The sequence below is a fragment of the Pituophis catenifer genome, unplaced genomic scaffold (assembly GCF_029215685.1).
Source record: "Pituophis catenifer annectens isolate HBS135680 unplaced genomic scaffold, rPitCat1.0.hap2 SCAF_1, whole genome shotgun sequence".
NCBI lineage: Eukaryota > Metazoa > Chordata > Lepidosauria > Squamata > Colubridae > Pituophis > Pituophis catenifer.
In genome coordinates, this window is record NW_027256881.1 from 124,401,924 (window position 1) to 124,424,863 (window position 22,940).

Here is a 22,940-nt window from a genome sequence, read left to right on the forward strand (position 1 = left end):
GAAGGCTATTGCTTAGTGCATTGTAAGCCGCCCTGAGTCTCCGGAGAAGGGCAGCATATAAATCAAATTAAAAATAAAAATAAATAAAAATAAATCTGTAGGGTAAAATTGCTCGAAAAATAGTTAACAGATAGTAAACATCACCCACAGGAAAGCTGTTAAGTCCCCTTACAAGCATCACAGGAGTCCTCGACTTAAAACCACAATTGAGCAGAACATTTCCATTCCTAAAGCAAGACAGTTGTTAAGTGAGCCATGCCCTATTTTACTTTACACATCTTTGTCATTCAACCAACCGGAAAAACTAGCCAGAATTAATAATGTTAAATGCAGCTGCTAGATTTTTAACAGCCCAATTTACTTGTCCTCAGAAAATGATGCTGTATAACTAACTGGTGACATGGCTAGAAAATAGAATTGATTGAATTGGGTTCATATTAGAAGCTCCTTTAAACTGAAGAAAATATAGGCAGCTGGAGTTTCTTGTTTTTATTTGAAGCTGTTTCATTTCGCACCCAAGAAGCTTCTTCAGCTCTGACTGGATGGTGGGGAATGGTGACCATCCAGTCAGAGCTGAAGAAGCTTCTTGGATGAGAAGCAAAATGTCTTCAAAGAAAAACAAGAAAGTCCAATTGCCTCTTGAAAAACTGTTACCTGGATGACTGAGAATCTCCATAGGAAGAAAATATAGTTCTAAGCCATACGTAATGGTATAGTCCAGACACAGAGCCAGTCTTCCAGTAGCATAATTCATTGCACATGTCCTTAAATCAAGGACAGTTCCTGAAGCTTTTCATGTTGTGAGACCATTTAAAATTCTGAGAAAACACCAAAGACACACTCACACAATGTTTATTTGGGCGGGGGATGTAACAAATCACAATATCCACTTTGTGTAAATAAGTAAACAAGTGAGGTTGTTATTTACCTCTAAATCTGCAGGATGCCTTAAGTGGAAGTAAAATCTACCTACCCAGCCTACCTGTGTCATTTTTCTGGGCAGGTGGACATACTTAGTTACCTTGTGGTAAGATGGGCAGCCAATAAATTTTATAAATAAATACTTCCAAATGAAGTATTGCTTATCATATGAACTGAAACTGTCAAGGAGAGAAGCATGCTTCTGAAATTCTGAAACCACAAAATATTTGCATTATAATTTAAAAAGCACTGAGCTATAACCCTTTGTAATCTTTAATTTCAAAATGATTATTATTTTCCAACAGGCTAGATAGTACATTCTGGTCCAGTTGTAGTTTTTGAGTCATTTCCATAGACCAGTGATGGCTAACCTTTTCTGGACCGAGTACCCAATGTGTGCGTGCCCCCCGTGCATGCCCCCTGCCCCCCACATGCGCTTGTAGCCCCTGCGCATGCCCCCACCCCCATGCATATGTTCACGGCCCCCTGCATGAGCCCCGCCACCGTGCTTGTACGCACATACCCGCACGTGTCCTGCCCCCCCATGCGTGCACATGTGGTCCCCTGCATATGCCCCTCCCCCTGCGCATGTGTGTGCATCCCCTGCAGTGCCCCGCTCCCCATGCATGCATAGCAGAGACCTGAAGACCAGCTGGCTGGTGGGAGGCACGCATGCATGTGCAGTAGAGCTTAACTGAGGCAATGGCTTGCGTGCCATCAGCGAGGGTGCTGCGTGCCACCTCTGGCACACGTGCCATAGGTTTGCCATCACGGCCATAGACTATCCCACACAGAACATATTACAGCCACCCAACTACATGATTGTTGGGTTTATTTATTTTTTTCTTTACAATAGATAATCAAGTGGAAGATAAAACAGGTAGAGATACTAAGGGTAATACTTGTGAGTACCATGATGGGAACCCAGGGCTTAAAGGGGCATGCTCAGCAGTAAAACTAGCTCATGAGCCTGCTCATTCTGGTTAAAAAGTCTGGTTAAAAAGTTAGTGCTATGGCAATATTTAGCTGATTAGATAGGACTCTGGTGATGCTGTATCATTGTCTGAAAAAGGGATACATCATTAACAGAAATACAAAAGAGAGATGGATTTGCAAAAAACCCCAAAAACCACTCATGTGCAGAGATGCAAATTTAGAAAGATTCTATTTAAGTTGAACAAAATATATGTTATCAGAGTGAGGGAGATTGTGCTGAGATTCCTTTTTGTGTGCCTATTCTTTCAGCAGTTCATGGTTGATGAATAACTTCAGCCCCTGCTTCGTTCTTCCTTAGCGTAGCTCTTTATCTTTACAAAGTTTAGTCCGGACAGCTGTTCAAATAGGAGGTGCTGTTAAAGACAGTATTGTAAAAGACAGTGCATGGCTTAGCTTAACCTCCTCCATAGGGGAACGATCCAACTGACATGGAACATTTATTCTTCTAAACATCTACATAGTGCGTAAATTCAGGTCAGCCCTGATCAAAGCCTCTATCACCTCTGCAACTATCTTGGCCACTCTATCCACCCAAGCCCACAAGTCTGGAAAAAGAAAATAGGATATTGGTTTGGACTGAGAACAGAGCGGTGGTTCCTAATACCGGCATGTCTGTTTTCAGCCTCTACCCGGAGTCTTTTTCTCCTAGTGGTTGGAAGGTTGAACAACTAATCTCTTGTACTCAAGTTGTCCAGTGAGGTTGCCAGAAGGAAAATTCACAGGTATCCAATTTTCCAATTTCATCATGTAAGTGATTAGTTCAGTTAATCACTATAGATGAGCAAATGCAAGAATTACATGCACAATTTAGAGGACTAGTTTTGAAAAAAATACTTGCTGCTCTGAACCATGAATAAAGCAAGCCAAGTTTAATTTAGCTGCAACAAGGGGTATACTATACGACTCGGCTGTATTTATTTTTAGAGAACCAAGAGCTACATTTACTTTCTTAATCTATATGCAGTATATAGGACCTCCTGTGTTTGAGTTGGGATATGAAGCCATGAATGAACTTTAAGATGAGATTTGCTACATCTATGCTCCTCACCATGAGTAATTTTTAATGCAAATATTCCATTAGGAAAAAAATGGGTAAAATCATAATCTTGGACTTGGTTTCCAGAAAGAACTATGAACTATATACCCTGTTTCCCCTAAAATAAGACATCCCGTGATAATAAGCCCAATCGGGCTTTTGAGCCCATGCGCTAAAATAAGCCCCTCCCCCAAAATAAGCCCTCCCCAAAAATATTTAACCGCATGCGCAGCCAGTCCCCACCATTTCCTCTGGTTAGGGTTAGGGAGACAGAGTTGGAAATCAGATAAGAAGGCAAGAGGAACCCCGTCTTGCTCCATGCGCCCCAAAATAATAAGACCTCCCCGAAAATAAGGCCAAGCACTTATTTTGGAGTTCAAAAAAATATAAGACAGGGTCTTATTTTTGGGGAAACACGGTATCTAAAATATTTAACATGTTTGGAAAATACAGATAATCCTCGATTTACAACAGTTTTCTTAGCGACTGTTCAAAGTTACAACGGCACTGAAAAAAGTGACTTATGATCATTTTTCACACTTATGACTATAGCAGCATGCCCATGGTCACCTGATTTACATTTGGATGCTTCAAATTGACTCACGTTCATGATGGTTGCAGTGTCCCGGGGTTATGTGATCACCTTTTGCAACCTTCTGACAAGCAAAGTCAATGGAGAAAGCAGATTCACTTAACAACCATGTTACTAATTTAATTACTGCAGTGATTCCCTTAACAAATGTGGCTAGAAAAGTTGTAAAATGGGGCCAACTCACGTAACAAATTTCTCACTTAGCAACATAAATGTTATGCTCAATTGTGATCGTAAGTTAAGGACTACCTGTATTTTTCCTTTTAAAATATTTAGAATGGATGGATTTTTGGTGTGGTTTTCATAGAATTATTCAGAAAATCAAAATAATATATAGCTTCCCCCCATGCACAAATTATGAAAAAAATACTTCAAAATACGATCAGTCTAGTCTAACACTTAATTTTTATGGGTTTTCTCATTATTGTCTATACTTTGCATGCAACTATTAGAATTTCTGTTACATCTGCAACAGTTACATGTTCATAGAATTGAACTGTGCGAGATGAAATCACTTAGTATATCAAATCTATAGAAATTAAAAAAAAAATTATAGATGTCCGGGTTTATTAATGCCAACACAAAATTATTTTGGAGAAATTAATTTGAAGCGCTGGAATTTAATTAGTTTATGGATCACTGCCTTTCATTTTCAACATGTGACTTCATATGTATGTAAATTGTCTGCCTTGCTGTGCCACAGTCAGAATCAATGTTTTACTGGCAAAGTTAATCCCAATGACATAATAATTATGCATTTTTATTTACTCTTTTTTTCTATACTAGGGATGCGGACCTGTTCCTATTAGATTCAAAACGAGCTCAAGCTCCTCATATTGGCTGGCTTGTGTTTGATATCACTGTGACCAGCAACCACTGGGTGATTGACCCACAGAATAATTTAGGGTTGCAGCTCTGTGCAGAGATGGCAGATGGTAAGTTGTATGTATGTGACACATTTCACATGAATCCGTTTGAAATTATTGTGCTCTTTACATGCACACAAACTGCACAGAACTCATAAACATTTTGGATCCTCTGGGTTGGATGGGAACATTTTGATCAGTGACATACATTAAATCTGTGGGTGCTATGAAAATATTTTTACATGTAGGTGCATACCTGATATACTAAGACATAGGAAAAAGAGGTTGATGGTATAGCAACTGTCATATTTACTGCTGGTCTCTGTAGTCAGGTTAGCTGAAGTGGTCTCAGATGTAGAAAATTCCAGAATAGTCCTTTTGGAGAATTTAACGTGCATATGGGACCCTTTCCCATGCTAGTTTAGGAGTTCCCAGCCTCCATGATTGCCAAGATGCTGCCTCATTTTATCATTAGCTTGACACATGTGGGCTTAGATCGGAGATGTCCAACTTTGCAAATTTAGGACCAGTGGACTTCAACTCCCAGAATTCCCCAGCCAGCCATTCTGGGAGTTGAAGTCTTCAAGTTTTAAAGTTGCCAAAGATGGACACCCCTGGCTTATGTAAATAGTGCAGAAGGAAGAGAATCCAGATTTATGGGGAGAGTCATTTATTTCATTAACATGGGCAGACCACTTGTGATATGTTGCTGATGGAAGGAAGGTGTTAAATTTCCCTGGTTTTTAGCACCAGGGAAATACTTGGTTTTACTCAAGCATTCAGTATTGAGGGCCATTGGTCCTCCCAAAATTGTCTAGTATTGTATTACGGCTATTGCTCTTTAATCTTTTAAGCAATCATTTATTTTTATTTTATGTGAGCGTTTTATCCTCTGTGATTTATGGATTAAAGCAGATCCTGAGATCTGTAGGATAATAAGTAGGTGTAAATGTTTAAGAAAAATGAATAGATAATCTTTGAACAAATTTTCTATTAGTGATTAAAATAACATAAGAAACACAGAACCAGATTCTACTGAGATATATCTAATGTTTGCAGAATTAAATAGTGCTGATTTTCACAAGCATGTGCTCAAGCTCCATACAATGTAATCTGCGCCTTTGTTTGTCATGCTAGTATAATTCTGATTAACTTGCAACGTGCCAGGAACAAAACCCAAGAACTATTTCTCCTAGCTTTAGTGCTTCCAACACCCTAGACCTTGTTTTACTTAGTTGATTATGAGGCTGGCTTGAATCCTCTTGTTGAATTAAAATACGTTCCTTTTGGATTTTAATTGGTCTGTGATTTTTAATTTTAAAAGAGATAAAAGGGATAAAAAGCTTGTTTGAAATTGCAGTATGTTGGAAAAGATGTAGAAAATAAAACAAGAGTATGAAAAATGTACCTGCTCATCATAGTTTTGCATTTCTTTCTTGATGAAAACAAAAAACAAGGCAACGTGATATTGGAATCCATTATTTTTCCTTTGAAAATGGAATTTGGTATCAGAGGCATCATTTCTGCATGAAATATGGCTGATTTTCTGCTAAAAACACATTTTATATTGAATTGTAGGTCTAAAGAGCAACATAACACATATGGAGTCTGTCAACATATAACTTATTGTTTCCCTAGGGCTGTGCTAAATTAAAAAAGGATCATGTTTTTTCTAATTTTCTTTTCTAAATGTCTGCGTATATCTTTGTAGTGGTCCACTGGGTTCTATTATAGTGTACATTTTAGACTGAAGGGAGTTGTGATTTTACAGGAGAAACCATCACTTCCAACTGATACAGAAGGTGAGAGGTCAGCTGATGAATGGAAGTGTTAAAATATATGCAGATGTAGAAAAAGCCACTTGTATTATTTTCTCCATGTGCAGCTTTTGATATAGTCCCATTGTTTTAGCACCTATGCTGTAATGAATGATTTAAAAAGAAAAAGAAAGAAATCTGATTTTTATGCTACATTTTCTATATTTCCATCTCCTCCTAGATTGTAGGTTAAACACATACAAATGTTAGATTAATTTCTAATAGTTAATAATGGATTTATTTCTTTTAATACTATAGCTGTAGGCCCCAGATTTAATTTGTATAGCCAGGGCCCAAAGGAAATTAGACAGTGAGAAATGTACACATTTTTCTAAAAGGATGCAAGGGATAGACTGGAATCTGATTATGAGCTTGATGGTGGTTGAGGAATTAGGCTGTCTCTATTATTTTCTTATAAAAATCACTACTGTCTGGTTTTTATAATGAGAATCTCACATGCATCGGTAAGATTTTCCTCGGTGTATCTATCTATCTATCTATCTATCTATCTATCTATCTATCTATCTATCTATCTATCTATCTATCACTCATCTCACCACAAAGACGCTATGGGTAGATAGGAAAGGTAGGGCATTCATTGGGAAAATGGGATTTGGAAGGAGTAATTCTTCCTAGAGATCCAGTCTGAATTCTCCTTCTCTTGGTCCATCCCCTCCCCTCCCAATCCTTCACCTTAAAACAAACAATAAAAGAAAAACTACATCTAATTATAGATATTAGCATGTTGGATCAGATTTGGCTCTGAGTTTCAAAGTACGTGAACTGTATCTATGGCATAAGCATTTAAAATTGTCTGGATGGTCATTTCTCACAAGTGACTTATGGTATCATCTCCTGTGTTTCCCCAAAAATACAACCTTGTCTTATATATTTTTTTAACCCTGAAATAAGCGCTTGGCCTTATTGCCATGCGCTCAAAAGCCCGACTGGGCTTATTATCAGGGGATGTCTTATTTTGAGGGAAACGGGGTACATTCTTCCAATTTCTATCTGTCAAAGTAATATTCATGAGGACAGGCTTTATATCACTTCAGTGATGGCTAAGTGATGAAAATAGTATAAGTCACTAGGGGGAAAATAGCTAAAATTGTATCAGTTTCCCTGGGGAATGCTCTTACTATGAGATTTTAGTTTTCCGTCTGGCCTCTCACCCAGTAGTGATTTACGTGCAAGGCACCACCTTAAGAAATTTGTGGATTGTTAAGTCTGATAGTTGTGTCTTGTTATTTGTTTTATTTGGTTTATAGCTTTCTATTTCTGCATACTGTATTGTCCCTACTAATAATTAATATTATGTATTTTTTTTTAAAAAACTACCAGTGTGTGTATTCTTCCATTTTGAGTCTATTTATCATATCCGACCAAATTGCCATTTTATCTTTCTCATTTTTATATATAGAAATACTTTCCAGCCCTGTTAAATATATTTCTGACTTGGTAGTCCTCATTTAGCAACCACTCATTCAGTTTGAACTTTCAACTGCGCTGCAAAAGTGGTACTTATGAACAATCCTCAAAATTCCAGCCATCGCAGCACCCCTGCAATCATGTGATTAGCTCAGATTTCCAGTTGTCATAGTGCCTTGTGGTCATGCAATTGCAATTTACAGCCTTCTCTCTACCAGCTTCCTAGAAGCAAAGTCAATAGGGAAGTCAGCTGGTAGTTGGAAATTGCAATTATGTGAGGCTCTTGCTTAACAACCCATGATGATTCACTTAACGACAATAACTGGGACTGCTTGAATTACCATTGTTAAGGAGCATAGCATCTACTTCACAACATCATCGCTTAGCAATGGAAATTCTGGTCCTAAGTACTTTTTTTAAGCAAGGACTACCTATATATGAAATCATGTTTAAACATTCAAAGACATAGCCCAAGACATTCTGATTTTCTTAATATAGAGGACAGAATACAAATACTGCAGTTCATATAAGAAATAATTATGGGGATATGAGACCTAACTTGATATCATACACCAGAAAGTTTAGTGTGTTTGGTAAAAGACCACACTGAGATAGAACACTTCTAATACAGAAGGCAGCAACATTTCAACTTTGAAAAGAAGTCTATCTGTTTCAAAGAGTTGTACCTCTTTTTGTTTCTGTAATAAAATAATTATGAAGGGATCATATTTATTCCCTGCGCCATTATATCTGTATGATTATTACAATGAAGTCCAATTGGAATCAAAAGAAACCTTATAACACTTCATTCACAGTGGAAGTATATTACATTGAAAAGTGGATTTTGTGACATGATTGCAATGTTTTTACGTTTTGAACAATATATCTTGCTGTACTGAAAGAATGTGTACAGTAAAACATTCTGAAAGTTCATAAATCTTTCAGAAGGATTACATTACATAGCTTTTGAAATTTCATTGTCAACATGTACGGATAAAACCACAAAACAACTCTGTCACATTAATGTAATGTAATTCTGGCTTCAGAGAGGAAAAACTGCCTATTTTTTTTTTAAAAAAAATCCAGTTTTGGCAATAGTTATGATTAGCTTTTTTTTCTTCTTTTAATCCAAAGTGAATTAATTCTCAGTATGGGTTCATGTGTGAGACTTTGAGGCAGGCATAGAAATGAGGTATGGTTTCACGCAGTCCTCATTTCACATGGAAATTTGGGATATGAGAAGGTATAAAGGTACAATGTCCAATCCATATAATCTGTCCCTTCACCCACTTTAGGTGGACAAGTTTCCCTTTATATTTTACTCTATTCACTTAGGCACGGGCATGTCTGTATATGTGGAAATAAATCCCAACAACTGTAGACGAAAGTAAATTCAGAATTATATAACTCAGAGTGATAAGTCTTTACAGCAAAACTACTACAGTATTTAAACCAGAATTATTCCATTGATCTCAAAGTCCTCCAAAATCTTCCCACTCTGCCTTCCCACTCATCTACATGTTTCTGGCTTTTACTATCTGGAGAGCTTTTCAGTCATGAGAAATCATAGATTGTATTAGTAGCTCCTGTTCTTCTGGACTCCATTTCAAATGTGCAAGAAGTAACCATTTTTTGGGTATATGTTTTATTTACAGTTTTCCTTTAACAACCAACATATTTTGCGGACAATGTAATGACTGGGTCAATACACTTTTTACACAGTGCTAACAATAATAATTCAATTACATATACATAGTTTTAATCTTCCAACTTCTAACCTTAACATGCTCATTATAATTATAATATATTCTTTTATATATCAATATGTATAATACTTTCCCCCAATTTGTATTTATTTTTTCTCCCCCACAAACAGTACTGTTCTCTCTTTATAATTCTTTATCACTTTCTCCAAAATTATATTTCAACATCCATTACATTTCTTCATACAATGTATTTGTTGACCCCTGTTAAGTCCCCAATATTTTAATATTTTAAATATTACTCAAATTCCACCATATTTCCGATATTTCAGTTTTCTATAAACACCAATAAAACCATTTATTAATAAAATTTAATCAGTCCTGGGATTATATCTCTGAGTCCCCTGAATTTGTACTCTTTAAAAGCTATAAATTCCATTATATTTTTTGCACACTGTTAATCATAATAATACATTTAAATATGCCTAATCACAATCTTCCACCTCCTAACCTTAATATATTTAATGGTTATAATAAATTTTATTATATATCTATATATATATGTTACTATTTCCCCAGTTTATACTTTCTATTTGTTTCTATTAGTTTTTAATACAATTACATTATTACAAGTTATTATGTCTCTATCCGTCATCTCTCAGCCTTTTTAGAATGTCATCATTTATTGACTTTTTGGTGATTCTTTTATATTTCTCTCTTGGGATCCTATATTTCTTTCTAATATTTTTATATAGACTGAATGTTCCCTCTGCCTTATCCCTTATCTCCTTCTGCTGCATCATTTGGATGCCCATACATAACCCTTTCATTATTTTTGGGAAGTCTTCTTTTTTCCCCTCTGTGCTAATGTAAGCTTTTAAGGAATTATCTATTTGATTAGATTTTATTTTTATTGTCTTTTCATTGTTTTTGTTTTCTTGTAGCTTATTTGATTTGTCTCCTCTACCACTCCTTCTGATTTCTCATCTATCTTCTGACTATTTTGTTCCTCTTCTCTCACCAGCTGTTGAGGGTCTTCTATACTCACTTCATAGAAAGTGAGTATATTTCTATTCCCACATTCATAAAACACACACTCAAAATTAAAATAGAAGCCTTGGATATAATTGTAAAGCAAGGAATTTAAAAAAAATCTCTGTCTACCTTGAGTTTTCAAACGACCAAGTAAACACAAGATAGAGAGCCACATAAATTGCTTCATATTTAATGGCTGTTTAAGAGTACCTCTATGTATCTCAAGGATTTATATAAACTATGACTTGTAGGATCTTCGTTGTTATCTTATTGCTAACCCAGTATTATTTTAAAGGGAGTTTGCATTACATTAAAGGATTTTTATTCCTTGTTTTTGCCTATCGCACAATATATACGTTAATAAATTTAGAGTACTTAACATTGCTCATATATTTACTCTATTTTCTAAGAACTCTTCTGGGAAAACGTTGATTTTTTTTTATAGCAGTGTTAGGCAACCCCTCATTTATGGATTCCTAGAACTCAAAATTGTTTTACTAATAAGAATGCCACTGAGTAATCACAGTGTAGTTTTCTACTGGTTTTCTGTATTGAAAAGTGTGTTGATCAGGGTACCAATTATGACTTTTTAAAACTGAACCTGCACCAAAAGAAAACAAAAATGGAGGGAAGGAGCCAAAAATGAATGCAATTATTCAGTGTCTAAGCATCCAGTGCACAGTCCTACACACCAACCTTTATCTTTCATCCTTTGCAGAATTTCCCTTGTTCCCTCAAATTAACAATTGTCTGAATATGTGCTTCGTTATTCTGCTCCTAAATTTAATTTAAGTTTCATTTTTTAAAAAAATCCTTTCCCAGTTATCTGTCATTAGATACATCTTAACCCAATTTAAAGTGCTACATCTGAATAAACACACTGTAAAAGTGTTTATATACTGAAGTGGGTCAATTCAAGGTATGGTATTTGGCTGAGACTTCTAATCTCTCCCTGTCTCCCTGTGAAAGGACTGCCAGGAAAGAGCTGAATTAATGCATTTGTTACAGTGGAAGTAGAATGGAAACTGCTTTAACCGCAAATCAAACTGCCTCTTTCATTGATGCTCATGATAGATGTTTCTCTCAAAAATACAAGCCCTGGCAAAGAGCCGCCGTAAATCTGCTTTTAAAAAGGGAAGCATAGGGCTAAGTTGAGTAAGGCTTGCTCCTAGGACTGTTAGTAAGTTCTTTCTTAGTAAGTAAGTGAGAACAGAATAACAAAACAACAGAATAACAGAACAAAATAACAGAATAATAGAATAATAGAGTTGGAAGGGACCTTGGAGGTCTTCTAGCCCAACCTCCTGCTCAAGCAGGAAACCCTATACCATTTCAGATAAATGCTTGTCTGATCTCTCCTTAAAAACCTCCTGTGTTGGAGCACTCACAATTTCTAGAGGCACATTGTTCCACTAATTAACTGATCTCACTGTCAGGAAATTTCTTCTTAGTTCTAGGTTGGTTCTCTCCTTGATTATGTTCCATACATTGCTTCTTATCCTATCTTCAGGTGCTTTGGAGAATAGGTTGTGCCTCTTCTTTGTGGCAGTTCCTTAGATATTGAAACACTGCTATCATGTCACCCCTAGTTCTTCTTTTCATTAAACTAGACATACCCAATTAAGAACAAGCTTGAGAGCATGACATAGTTGAAAGGATATAGGCTTCTTCATTCAAAGTTGTTCTTTCATTGATCCAACAATCGGTCAGAAGAATTCTACTGAGAGTTGCTGCTCCTAGAACTGTGATGGCGAACCTATGGCACATGTGGCACGTGGAGCTATATTGGTGGGCATGTAAGCATTGCTCTACCTCAACTGTTTCTGGCCTCCAGAGGGCCTCCGGGGGTGGGGTGGGGAAGGTCGATTTCACCCTCCCAAGGCTCCTAGAAAACCTCTGGAGCCTGGGAAGAGCGAAAAATGGGCTTACCGGGCCCATTGTGCCATCGCATGCCAAAAGCGGGGAGAGCAGGGGGGGTCGCGTGCGCATGCACGGGGGATGGGGCACATTGAATTATGGGTATGGGCATGCGCGCGCATGACCCCCTCACGCTCCTCCTGCTTTTGGCATGCAATGGCAAAAAGATTAGCCATCACTGTCCTAGAAGAACTCAGTTCAGTATTTATTTACTAACACATTACTATTTAAAGGCTGGGCCATGATAATTCTTCTCCCTGTACAGCTGCCTAGCTTCATATGACACTGTCTCACTTTCTGAAGGTTTTGCATATTATTGGGAGACACACAATTCTTTAAGATGCCAAAATAAATTTTGTTAAGAGCCTGGGTGTTGTTTGTTCAACATTCGGATGGATACAACTTCAGCATCTACATTCGGACTTTCCCTTTTCAACTTTTTCTTTCTTTTTGTTTGTTTGTTCAACATTCAGATGGATACAACTTCAGCGTCTACATTCAGACTTTCCCTTTTCAACTTTTTCTTTCTTTTTCCACACTTCCACCCCTCCCCCTCTGCCCCACACACATGCCCGGGAGGAGAGTCTCTAATCCGACAAAGTGGCTATTCAGTCTCAACTAAACAAATATAATAAAGAAATACGCAGATCCCTCGGGATTAAAATCAGAGTCGATCATGTCATATTTCACCCTCAATTATATATTATTCCTTGAAAGACTGAAGCCTCAGCTGTACCTGAACTTCAAAATCCTGACAAAAAATGAGTAATGCCTGGGAAATATTTATGTCTTGAAATGTAAATATATACACACTACCTCCATTTCTTATTTCTCTTGGGGGCGATTTGGGCATACAGGATTCTCAATTTATTTTTCCCAGTTTGTAAAAACAGGATGATCTGAGCTTTTTGATCAGCTAATGTCTTTGTCACCATAATGTGGAACTATAGGCAGAAACATTACATACTTCTGGTACTGTAATATCCACAAAATATGCTACTCTATAGACCCACACCTTATCTAGAATATTATCCACCCGCTATATGGATTTTGTTTAATGGTAGCTAATTTTATATCTCTTTATTTTGTAGGTCGTAGTATCAGTGTGAAAGCAGCTGGTCTTATAGGCAGGCATGGTCCTCAGTCAAAGCAACCATTCATGGTTGCCTTCTTTAAAGCAAGTGAAGTCCTTTTTCGATCTGTCCGAGCTGCCAACCCTAAGAAAAAAAATCAGAATCGCAGCAAGTCCAGCAACTCACAAAATACTTCAAGAATGTCAGGGGTTGCAGGTAAGAGTGACAAGGTACCCTGTTTTATGGAACACTGTCCTATTTAAGAGGCCATCATAATAATTTTCTTCAGAGAAGCTCTAATTCTAGATGATTAGCTCAGAGTTGGTTTAATTAATAGTTCAGATGCCTAGAGTCAACTGATCTCATCTTTGTGGACCAAGTTACATTTTCCACCCATGTTATTCCAATTCATCCGGTAGAATTGAACATATGATAAAAATTTAAGGATTGCATTATGTAACAAAAGTCGCCCACATCCTTCTTGATTTCTGCATATATTGTTTGTATGTGTTGGCTCTTTAATAGATTGGATGACTGGCATGCCTTTCCCTTGCAGCAGAAAAAAATTCATAAGAAATTTAATTTAATTTCTGGCAGCTGACATGATTAAATACCCCTCCATGAAAAAAAGTAATTTTTCCAAAGAGAAAGCTAGAGCGTCAGGAGAATTTCTGCCCTAGCTTTCTCTATGGTGTTTTTATTTCTGGGAACTAGGACTTCATTTATCTGCAGGACAGTGTGTCAACACACACTGTACCATTTTACCTGCAATAACATAGCCCTATCCTAAATCACCTTTCTGGTGAGGCTTTCATTGCAGAAGTTATTTTTGAAAGAATGTACCTAGGTTGCATCTTCCCGCGATGCCTTAAGGCACACAATTCAAGTAAAATGCATAGACATGTTGTAGCAGCATATCTTACATATATTTCTCAAATGGCTTGAATACTTTAGGGTTTTCTGCTTGTTTCTGGAAAAATTCTAGACATGTCAGTAAAAGCTGGGTATTTAAAATCCCACTGATTTATGTTGAAGAGATGGAAAAACGAATTATTTTATACAGTAGGTAACAATGTTTCAAAGTCATGTTATGCCCGTTCTCATTCTTTGTATTTATGTTCTACCTTTCCTCAAGTGGCAAACATAGAAGATTGTCTTAATTTTATATTTTCAATAAACAGCACTGTGGGATGCTTTGGGATGAAACACAGAGCCTGGTCCAAAGTTACTCAGTAAGCTGCATGTTTGAGCATGGAAATCTCCAGTCCAATGAACATTACGTTACATCAGGTCTCTGCAGAGAAGAAACTCTGTGTCTGGTGTTTATTTTCAAAGAAAAGAACATACACAAGAATTTCAAATATCCTGTTTAGTTAATGATACTGGCATATATAAGAAGTTTATATGAGAGTCATTCTTCTGCTAACATACTGTACTTGTAAATAACATTTAAAAAGTATTAGTTCACAAAAAAAGAAAGAAAGGATAAGCTGTTTGTTTAGAAACACTACCTACGGTGATGGCACCACATACTTGGTGGCTCCATGCCTGTAGGATCAATGTTGACATATCTCACATATAAAAAACACACTTGTTTCTATTATATGGAGACACAAACATCCTTACCACAGCTTTATGCCATCAATGTTACTAGTGCTGTAATAGAATATACACTACTATAAGTCCATTAGGAATCATCTGACAAATATGTTCTAATCACATATTCCATCATACAATAGACAATATTCAACCACCGTTGTCCTAAGAACGTCTTCCAGGTGAATTCTGAATCTTGTACAGATCATAGCCATACCTTCAGATGAGGGGGGGAACATATTGCTCACAGGTAGATTGTACTGCTTAAATACAAAAACCCCCCACATCAGATTTAAACAAATCAATAGAATTTCATTAGAGGCTGGAAGCAGACATTATATTAGTTACTCTCTTGTGCTGCTGGCCTATTTCTCTTCTCTTGTAATATCCTACAAAGGATAACAGGTGACAATGCCATGCTTCTTACCAAGTTGCCAGAATTGCAGCCAATTTCATTAAATAACTGCACCATTCCCCGAATTTCTTCAGTAATAAATGGAGCAAAAATCACATCTGTTTTGAAATGGTATAATTCAATGTAATTTCCTCCCAGTGTGTGTTTATGATGGAAGCCCAACAGTATAATCATTATTAAATCTGTGCATATTTTGTTGATATTATATTTAAACTCGTCTTTTTTTTTGTTAATCCTCTTTTCTCCTAGTCAATCTCAAATAGGCTTTGCTTGTCTATGGGTATTTTGACAAGTTTCAAATTTGATTTCTTTCTCTTCCCCCCAAAGAGTCCCCCCCTCCCTCTTTATGCTCCATAAAGATTTATGTAAAGGGCTGGAGGGCAGTTACCAACTCCAGTTCCTAAATTATTTGGGGACAAACTTTATTCATCCGTAATATCCCATGGTTTTGATTCCTAGCAGAATAAGCAAATGCAGCACTGAAGGCCCAGTCAGTGAAATTGGAACTTTCACACCAGGTTCTATAAAGTAAATGTCACCCTAGCCATTTACATGAAATGTAATATAGTGTCCCATACTTCCCTCATGTAGAAAGGCAAGGAGGAGTATGGATTTCAGTTTAGTAAACTGGCATTCAGAATAACCCTGCAGTCTAAATGGATTTCATTTTTTCTTGAGATGGGATACTAGCTCCATATTAAGTATGCTGGAATGTATATATATATATTTTTCACAGCTAGACAACACTCATTTCTTTTCAAATTGTATTTAGTCTTTTTGGGATTGTGGAGAAATGCAAAGTGATACTTTGGGCCATTTCAGGAAACTTTTATTGGGGGAGGGGGAATGCCTAATGGACTTGTGGGGGAGACCGGGGTTTTTGAAGAGCTTCTGGATGAGCAGTGTGTGTAGAACAATATTATTCCACTGCTATGAATATTATTCAGTTTTTCCAAAAAGTGACTGGCAGCTGCAGAGCTGCATGTTTTCTTTCAATCTATCTCTGTACAGGGGAAGTAGGAATAATCTGAACATTTGAGAAGACAAAAACAGAGCAGAAAGTCACAAAAAGGTGGCACTCAATGGATACAATGGACAGCATGCAGAAAGCAATTTTATCTTTAATGTATATCATATCCCCGAACACTCACCTTCCTTGGGAATAATGCAGAGAGACAAAGAAAGAAGTCCATTCTGCTTTATTTATCTAAATTCATCTGATTTAAAAGTAAGGTGGAAATCAAGTCAGACCATGAAATTATTGAAAAATGGCCACTTATTAAATGCTGAAAATATGTACCATTTTACACTCTATAGAACATGTTTCTCAATCTTGGCCACTTTAAGATGTGCGGACTTCAATTCCCAGAATTCCTCAGCCAGCAAAGTTAAAGTACACTCATCTTAAAGTAGCCAAAATGGAGAATCGTTGCTAGAATGCTTATATCATCTGCACCAGCTATATAATTCCTGTGAAAGGACCAGGAAAGGAATGGGTGGGATTGGTATGACGTACTAGATCATAGATCCAATCCATCAGTTGTTCAAAAGAAACCAGACAGGACAAAACTCTAACGAATCAATTCCAGCATTGAGCAGAATGGCACAAAGCATGCTTTACACAAGACAGTAATATCTCCTGAAGGAAAGAGTTTTTGAATGTTTAAAACCTGAACAAATAACATAGGTTTAATGAATGCTTACAATAAACAATTGTGTAATGTGCTTCCCCCCCTCCCCCCGCAGATTATAATACAAGTGAACAGAAGCAAGCCTGCAGAAAACACGAACTCTACGTGAGCTTTCGAGACCTTGGGTGGCAGGTAGAGATGATATTCCATTTTCTGTTCTCCTCCTTTTCCTTCTCTTCATCTACAAATGTACCTTTTGGGTTAGGCTAAGGTGACCAGATTTTAACATTGGTAAAGAGGGACATTGTGGGTGTGGCTTATTTTGTGGGCGTGGCTAGCTGGTCATGTGACTGGGTGGGCGTGGCTAGCTGGTCATGTGACTGGGTGGGCGTGGCTAGCTGGTCATGTGACCGGGTGGCCATGGCTATGTGTATAGGGTAAGGTGAACAGATTTTAACATTGGTAAGAAGGACACCATTGTGGGCGTGGCTTATTGTGTGGGCGTGGCTTGGAGGCCATGTGACTGGGTGGGCGTGGCTAGCTGGTCATGTGACCGGGTGGCCATGGCTATGTGTATAGGGACTACTCAGAGGGCTGAAAAGTCATTTCTGACAGGTCCTCACACTTTTAACTGGTCCTCACACTTATGACCATCCTCATATTTATGCCCGTGCAGTATTCTTAACAACCATGTCACTCATTTCACAACTGCTTCTCTTCACCATGGTGACAAGATAGGGCAAAAACGTAAAATGTGAGGACAGTCGTAAGTTCGAGGACTGGTCAAAAGTGTGAGGACCAGTCAAAAATAACTTTTTCAGCCCTCTGAGTAGTCCATATGCATTAAAGGATACAGCAATAGAGAGGGATGAAGGAATGGAAATTAGAGTAGGAGTGAGGGTAAGAGAGGGAGGAAGAGAGGAGGGGAAGGAGAAAGGAAGAGGAAGTAGGGAGGAGAAAAAGAGGGTGGGGGAAAGAGAAAGTAAGAAGGAAAGAAAAGAGAGAGGTGGTAGGTTTGAGGAGAAAGATTGCTGTACAATAAAAAAGATGAAAGGGAAGAAAGCCAACCCCAAGCAAATATAAAGATATTAAGATAAAGAATGAATTGTTAAACTTTAAAGAATAAAAGAGAACAAATATGAATAAATAGCAATAATTAGAAACACACATACAAACATACAATGTATTTTCTTTGAACAGAATATTTGGCTGGTTCACAAATTTAAACAGCGTTTAGTCATTTCAATTAAATTTACAATTTCTATATTTCCTTTTTGCCATATTTATTCCTCATCTTTTTTTAAAAAAAAAACAATATTACCCTTCATCCTCATCTCTAATCTTAATCAAATTCAATTTTCCCCTTCTATTCTATATTATACCCCTTCCCATTGTCATCTATTTTTATATCCATCCTCACATTGGTTAATTATGTAATTATGTAATACAGTTGTTTAATACAAATTCAACATTTTAATATAAATCAATTAGTTATATAACTATCTTTTTTGTATATTAATCAATATGAACATGAATATTCCAATTATTTCCATGCAATCCAATTTCTTACAAATCAATTAATTATATTTACCAATAATAATAAACCAAATAATTTCCCCTATATATTCCTCCAAACCACAACTTAACCATTTCTGCTTTCAAAACAATATACAATTATTAATAGTATCTCAATTATTACAATTCCCTAGTTAAATAGAGCTTTTTTTCTTTTGTGTTTTAAAATCTTGAACTCTCCTCTTTTGCCCTAAATTTCCCATTGTTTGCAGTTTTGCACCTACCTTTTTTGGTGAGGAAAAAGAAAAAGAAAAAGAAAGAAATCTCTCTCTGCCTCATTTTGTCATGTTGCAGCTTTACTTTCGCTTTCGCCTTTGTTTTCAGCATAGCTAGGGGGAAAAAAATCTGCTCCAGGAACTTTTTGCAGCTTTTTGCAGCTAATTAACCTAGCAGAAGCTGTTAACAGGGGCTGTTTTTTCTATTTTTGCAGGCATGGGTCTACTCATTTTTTTTTTAACACTGATCAGCTGTAGGTCGGCCCTTTGAAGCCCCGCGGCAAGAGTTTAAACAGTTTTTTTTCCCTCTAGCCATCAGCGGGGATTCAGGAGGCAGCCAGGACTCAGGAGGCAGAATGAAAAATCGGGACTTTTTTAAAACGCCGCGGGACGCGGGACAAATTGCTCAAAAGCGGGACTGTCCCGCCAAAAGCGGGATGTCTGGTCACCTTAGGTTAGGCAAGGTTATACAAAGAGCATGAAAAGATAAGAAGGAGGAAGAAAAGTAAGAGAAGACTAATTATGTCTAGTTCATACTTCCTGTCTTTTTACCTCACATACTTAGACACCTCATTCTCACTACGTTATGGTTCTCCTAACAAATCCAGCTCTCACTTTGAAAGAGCAAATGATAATCTGGGGATTATCATACAGTTTAGACATTATCATGTTAAAAGAGGACAAGAGACTTTCTGCTCTTTGGGTGCTGAGTCTGCAGAGTAAAAGCAGCAAACAGACAAAGGAAAACTGAAGCTTCCCTTCACAGCCGCTACTTTTCTCTTGAACATTGTAGCTTACTCTGTGCTCCACAGCAGTTGAGCAATACTTAGCTTTCATAGGCACAGGACATTAATCACATTATTTATTTACTTACATTTCATATTTCTAAACCACCCATCTCCCTCAAAGAGGAGCTCTGAGTGGTATTTTTGTCCTTGTTCAGTCGCTAAGTCGTATCTGACTCTTTGTGACCCCATGAATCACAGCACACCCTGTCCACTGATTTCTGGAGTTTTCCTAAATTCATGTTCATTATCTAACCATCTCATCTTCTGCCATCTCCTTCTGCTTTTGCCTTCAGTCTACAGTGCAATATAATTGATAAATAAAGCAACATGTAAAAATTAACATTAAAATTAAATTAGGATTAAATTTATTAAAATTATAAACTAATGACAATTAAACATCAAAAGGATAAAAATCCTAAAATGTCCATTTAACACTGGTTATTACAAGGTGAGGTATGTGTGCACTCTTATAGGTCTAGCCATCTGCATGGTTGTATGGTCCTCTGTGCCTCCTATGGATGGCCACAAAGCCAAGATTTATTATGCTAGTTGGCTTATAGCAATGGGCAAGTCCAGACTGGTTTACATACTCAGGTTTATGGTTTGAATTATCTTTAAGCCAAACAATTGAAGTTTAGTAACAAACTACAGTAAAAACATTTCCTAATATACTGAAATTTAATATATGAAGTCAACTACTGACTCTTAACTATTGCCAAATATGTATGTTAACACTGAAACAGTTCTGACTGGGCTGGGCTGATCTTGAAAAAGCAAAACAGATTCAGATCTGGTTGGATGGGGAGACATCTGAAATTATGAAGGCTTTAAGCTAGGCTGGGATGTTGACTAAACACACCAGATGAAGGCAATGAAAAGTCACTTTCTTACTATTGCCAAGAAAACTACATGGACAGATGGCCTGAATGATTTCACATATATACATATGAGATATGTACATATGTACATATTACATATGTCAGGTTTTGCACAGTAGCTCATCATGAGGATACAGTCCTGAAAATTATAGCTGGTGTCTGAAAGTATGTGGAATTTCAACTTTCAGGCATTTTTCAGGTAATTTTTTTTTTAACCAAAACTGAGGGATGACTGAGATGGAAAATTTGCATTTAAACATTTCATTTTTATTTTATAGGATTGGATTATAGCTCCAGAGGGTTATGCTGCATTTTATTGTGATGGAGAATGTTCATTTCCTCTCAATGCTCACATGAATGCCACAAATCATGCCATAGTACAGACCCTGGTATGTTTTCATCTGTTTTTATAAACAATAAATATATAATGTTTAGAAATATTTTATAAATAATAAATACAAATATTTAGTTATTAGTCAATCAGTCAACAGATTCAGTGGAGCTTCATTTTCAAGCGATACAACATCCTATATATACAGAGAAGAACATTTTAAATATCTATTTGGTCCTATTTTTCAAATGTCTTTTCCTTCCTCAGGGGGCTTTAAAGAAAAAGAAGTAGTATTGCATGCTGTGCTAACATTTCATTTCAAGCACAAACCAAGAACAGTGTTGTATTTCTGAAAGGCCATCTGTAAGCAGTGATGCTTTCGGAAGCTCCTATGAATTTTTAAAATTGTATTTTTATACTTTCCACTTTTTTCCCCTCTATAATATTTTAGGGCCAAGATACCCCAGACTCCATTTTCTTTATCCTGCACAGTCTTTGGATGGATTCTCCCTTTAGCTATGAAAAACACATTGTTTTTCTGAGGGAGAAGGTCAGTTTAGAAATACAAAATATAAATAAATAAATAAAGTAAATTATTCCTCCTCCTCCTTTAAATCAACCCATTACATGATAAAACACTATTCGTGGAAAGTGAGGGACTGGTCCAGTGAGGTTGGTAGATTTTTTTTTTTTTCACTTTCCAGTCTAGAACTATGAAAGAGAGATTTGTTTAAAGCCAGCTTGCACGCTTAAGGGGGGACTACAACCTGGGTCTTCCCACTACTAGTCCAACTCCTTAACTACTACAGCATACAATCTTTCTCTCTTTCTCTCCGTACATATACACACACACACACACACACACACACACACACACACACACACACACACACTATACACCCAACCTCTATCTCTGTGTTGTGTTTAAATGTGTGTGTGTGTGTGTGTGAGAGAGAGAGAGAGAGAGAGAGAGAGAGAGAGAGAGAGAGAGAGGGAGGGAGGGAGGGAGAGAGAGAAGACATGGCTGGCAGAGGAATTCTGGGAATTGTCGTCCACAAGTCTTAAAGTTGCCAAGATTGGATACCCCTGCTCTAAACCTTCAAGTAGCCACAGGACAAACTTTGGGGTTTGTTGATATTCTTTTTAAAAGCAGGATATACTTTTCACTGCAAAGTATTAAAATCAGAAACATTTTAACAATATGACTGTGACTCTCCCAGCAAAAACAAAACAAAACACAAAACAAAACAAAACAAAAAACAAAACAAAAAACAAAACAAAACAAAACAAAACAAAAAACAAAACAAAACAAAACAAAACAAAACAAAACAAAACAAAACAAGTGTGTGTTATTGCTCACTATAGGAGTCATTACAAAGATATTGAATGAGTAAAATGATTGTATCTTGTTGTCTTTGACTTTCAGGTCCATTTGATGTTTCCTGACCATGTCCCAAAGCCTTGTTGTGCTCCAACCAAACTGAATGCCATCTCTGTCCTCTATTTTGATGACAGTTCCAATGTTATTTTGAAAAAGTACAGGAACATGGTGGTGCGATCATGCGGATGCCACTAGGATTCAATTGCAAAACAGAGTGTCATCAAGTGGAAATTATACAGTTATTCTTGTACATTTCTTTTTTGATGGTAAAGGAATTGGAGTGACCATTTCACAATATTTCTCCCAGAAGAGGATCAGTTCATTCCAACAGAATCCTGGAGCTGAAGTTCTTCCTATATGGTGTCTGTCACACCACAAACTAGGCTGCAACCAGGTGCTTGCCACTTCCCCCCCCCATCCTCTAGGTACGGCTTCGTTTGTAAGCATCTGGGGAAGGAAATGTGCCTGTCACAAAGAGCAAGAAAACCATAACTAACATTAAGAGAAACCTCTGCAAAGGGGATTTATTTAGGAAGATAAGAAAATTAAAAGAAAAAAAAAAGATACAAGAAATTTAGATTCTAGCTGTAAAATGTAGAGTAAGGCCAAGAGTTTCCTTTTTGTTTTTTTAATGGAGAAAATAAGGATATTAGGTAACTTAATCCCACTGATGTCACATCTCTTTTCATGTACAGTATAATGTACATAGTAGCTTTTATTTATTTAAAGGTATATCCTTCCTTTTA

General features: G+C 36.9%; 1 protein-coding gene across 2 annotated transcripts in view; it reads left to right on the forward strand.

The window, feature by feature from the left end:
- The window catches only part of BMP5 (bone morphogenetic protein 5), a 49,109-nt gene extending 26,720 nt beyond the window's left edge, over positions 1 to 22,389 (forward strand). The window contains exons 3-7 of one of the 2 annotated variants that reach the window (XM_070954759.1): positions 4,332 to 4,480; positions 13,403 to 13,600; positions 17,142 to 17,218; positions 20,761 to 20,871; positions 22,240 to 22,389. In XM_070954759.1, the coding sequence (XP_070810860.1) occupies positions 4,332 to 4,480; positions 13,403 to 13,600; positions 17,142 to 17,218; positions 20,761 to 20,871; positions 22,240 to 22,389 (685 nt within the window). The remainder of the gene's footprint in view (positions 1 to 4,331; positions 4,481 to 13,402; positions 13,601 to 17,141; positions 17,219 to 20,760; positions 20,872 to 22,239) is intronic. The other variant, XM_070954766.1, reaches the window with a different exon arrangement.
- Positions 22,390 to 22,940: the final 551 nt, after the last annotated feature.